Below are 3,149 nucleotides of genomic sequence, written 5' to 3' on the forward strand. Positions count from 1 at the left end.
AAGTCAATCTTGACCCATAGCAACCCCCATTGGGTTTCCAAAGAGGTAATTCTTTAGGGACATAGATTACCCAGTTTTCCTTCCATGGAGTGGCTGGTGTGTTTGAACCACCAACCTTCTGGTTAACAGTCAAACACCAAAGGCACTATGTCACCAGAACTCCTCAAACAGGTGGAATAAAGGAATAAAACATTTATTTCTAGAATTTAGCTTTCATGCTACAGCAGAGATGAAAGTCATGGGATATACAGTCACGTCAAAAGTTATGATTGCAAACAATATTAGTTTGCATCCTTATGAACATCTAAAGCAGCCAAAATGGAGCTGATTAAACACTGGCCAGCTAACTTAAAGGTCAGTGATTTGAACCTACTAGTGATTCCACAGGAGAAAACACCTAGCAGTTGGCATTTGCAATGGTTATTGCCTATTAAAACTTATAGGGCAATTTTACTATGTCCTAAAAGGACCATTTAGTCCGACTATACTCAAAAGAATAAATCAACAGCCTTGTGAAGATCTAAAGCATATAAGTATACAGAGTTAGATTGGATGCCAGGCTAGGTGTTGCTTGCTTTCTCCCACAATCCTATGATGTCATTTCCATTTCACTTTACAGGAAACTTTCTGATCTAAAATAGGAAATTTGAAAACATGGACCAAGGAAACAACTCAAGGGTGACTGAATTTGCGTTGCACGGTCTTTCAGGTCCTCGAGAGCTACAACTTTTCTACTTTGTATTTTTCACACTTTTCTACTCATCCATTTTGCTGGGAAACCTCCTCATTGTGCTCATAGTCCTCTCTGAACCTGCGCTCCACACCCCGATGTACTTCTTGCTCAGCAACCTCTCCCTCATTGATGCCTGTCTATCCACTTTTGCCACTCCCAAAATGATATTTGACTTCCTTGTGGAGCATAGCACCATCTCTTTTGAGGGTTGCATGGCCCAGATCTTCTTTGTTCATATCTTTGGTGGTGGAGAAATGACGCTCCTTGTGGCCATGGCATATGACAGGTATGTAGCCGTATGTCGACCCCTGCATTATACCGCCATCATGAGTATACGGAAATGTACAGTTTTGGTGGTGGGCTCCTGGCTTATTGCATTTCTGCACTCAGCAAGCCAGCTAGTCTTTATAGTAAATCTTCCATTCTGTGGCCCAAATAATGTAGACAGCTTTTTCTGTGACCCTCCCTTGGTGATTAAACTTGCCTGCACTGATACTTATATCCTTGAGATGCTGATTCGTTTAAACACTGATATACTTGGTACATGCTGCTTTGTGCTATTGTTCATCTCCTACACAATCATCCTGGTCACCGTGCGACGTCGATCGTCAGCAGGCATGGCCAAGGCCCGGGCCACACTGACTGCTCATATCACTGTGGTGATCCTCTTCTTTGGGCCCAGCATCTTCATCTATGCCTGGCCTTTCCACAACTCCACAGGGGATAAGATACTCTCAATATTCTATGCTATTTTTACCCCCTTCTTAAACCCCATCATTTATACATTAAGAAACAAGGAGGTAATATCAGCAATGAAGAAACTGAGGAGGCAAAAGTAAGTTCCTAACAATTTCTTGGTCCCTTGTGATAATGAGAACCGTAATAAAGGTACCCACTGATATTCTTTTCTTAGCAAAATATTTAAATATGAACTAAGAAATTAAATAGACTGAGATAATTCTTGTGCATATAGGAATTATTTTTCTTAAAATGTGAATTCTCACTATAAATAATATTGACTTGAGAAAAATAGTCATAGCTTTGGTGAACTCATTACTAAACTCAGAAAGCAAATAGATTCATGTACATAGCCCATAAATAATAGTTCTTTGATGCAGTGTATTAAATTGAAGTTCAGAGTGTCAGCTCAAAATCAGTGGTTCAATAACTACACACAAAAATGGATATCTGTGTACTTTAACAGAAGATTTATTCAACAGCACTGCTAAATATATGACTTTACTCTGTATATTTTTTTACTGATCTCTAGGTGCTGCCATCTAATCTATACCTCTTGTGATAATTAAGGCTGTATGTCAACTAGTTAGGGCCATAATTCTCAGTGGTTTAGCAGTTATAATGTAGTCATCTCCCATGTTGTGATTGCTCTAATGTAACTACCTCCATGATGATATCTGCTATGACTAGGCAAACTGTGGAAAGGGAATTTTCTTAGGTCTATGGTCTTCTTCCAATATACATGGATATTCTGGAACAGCTCTCTGACATTTGCTCAATGTGGATCGGGCATGTGGCTCATCATCATTAGGCCTCTGCTTCTTTGGACTTGAGCCAATGGACTGCCACATTGAGTGCTGACCTTGGGATTCATTACAGACTATGCAGCCTGTGAGCCTGCAGCCTGCCATGTTATCTGCCAACCTTGAAATTGTCAGCCTCCGGAGTCTGTGATGTAGCAGCTTGCCATCTGACCTGCCAATCATGGGTTCATCAATTTCTGCTACTATGTGAGACAGGAGAATCCTCCATCCTGGCATCTGACCCATGACCTCGAGACTTGCAAGTTTACAATCTCATGAACCATTTCTATGAGACAAATTTCTTTATATCTGTCTATCTATATACACGTAAAAATTTTGCTGTTTTTTCTATGTACAGAACACAGCCTAAGACACCACTCAATAAAATATAAGTAACAATACCTACTTTTCAAAAGTCTCAACAAGTATAAAATCACTGTTTTGACTTTTTATAAGAAATTTACATTTTCTTTTTTTTAAAATTAATTAATTTATTTATTTATTTTATTTGGGTGAAGATTTACAGAGCAAATTCACTTTCCATACAGCAGTTCACATTTACTTTGTCTCATGTCACTGACCACAGTTTACCACAATGCAACAGCTCCCCTCCCACTTCCTCCCCATAGTTTCCTCTTCCCAATGACCATCCCTCCATACTCTCCTGAGCCCTCAGCTGTCTCCCGGTGCATATGCAGCCCTTCCTTCTCCCATGATTATTCTCTCCAGGGCGTGTGTCTACTTGAGGTAAATGTTTAACTCATGCCTGTACATTGTTTGGTTGGCAACCACAGGTGTGGGTTCAATTCCAGACCTGAAGGGCAGCTAGGGGCCATAGTCTCAGTGGTTCCACCAGGCTCTATTGGACCAGCAAA

General features: G+C 40.3%; 1 protein-coding gene across 1 annotated transcript; it reads left to right on the top strand.

The window, feature by feature from the left end:
- Positions 1-654: 654 nt before the first annotated feature.
- Positions 655-1,572, top strand: LOC103212206 (olfactory receptor 4K15-like). Its single transcript, XM_007958213.1, has one exon. It carries the CDS (start codon positions 655-657, stop codon positions 1,570-1,572), a length of 918 nt encoding a protein of 305 aa, XP_007956404.1.
- The last annotated feature ends 1,577 nt before the right edge of the window (positions 1,573-3,149 follow it).

Source organism: Orycteropus afer, unplaced genomic scaffold (genome assembly GCF_000298275.1).
Source record: "Orycteropus afer afer isolate SDZICR_OR568_19922 unplaced genomic scaffold, OryAfe1.0 scaffold00883, whole genome shotgun sequence".
Classification (NCBI taxonomy): Eukaryota; Metazoa; Chordata; class Mammalia; order Tubulidentata; family Orycteropodidae; genus Orycteropus; species Orycteropus afer.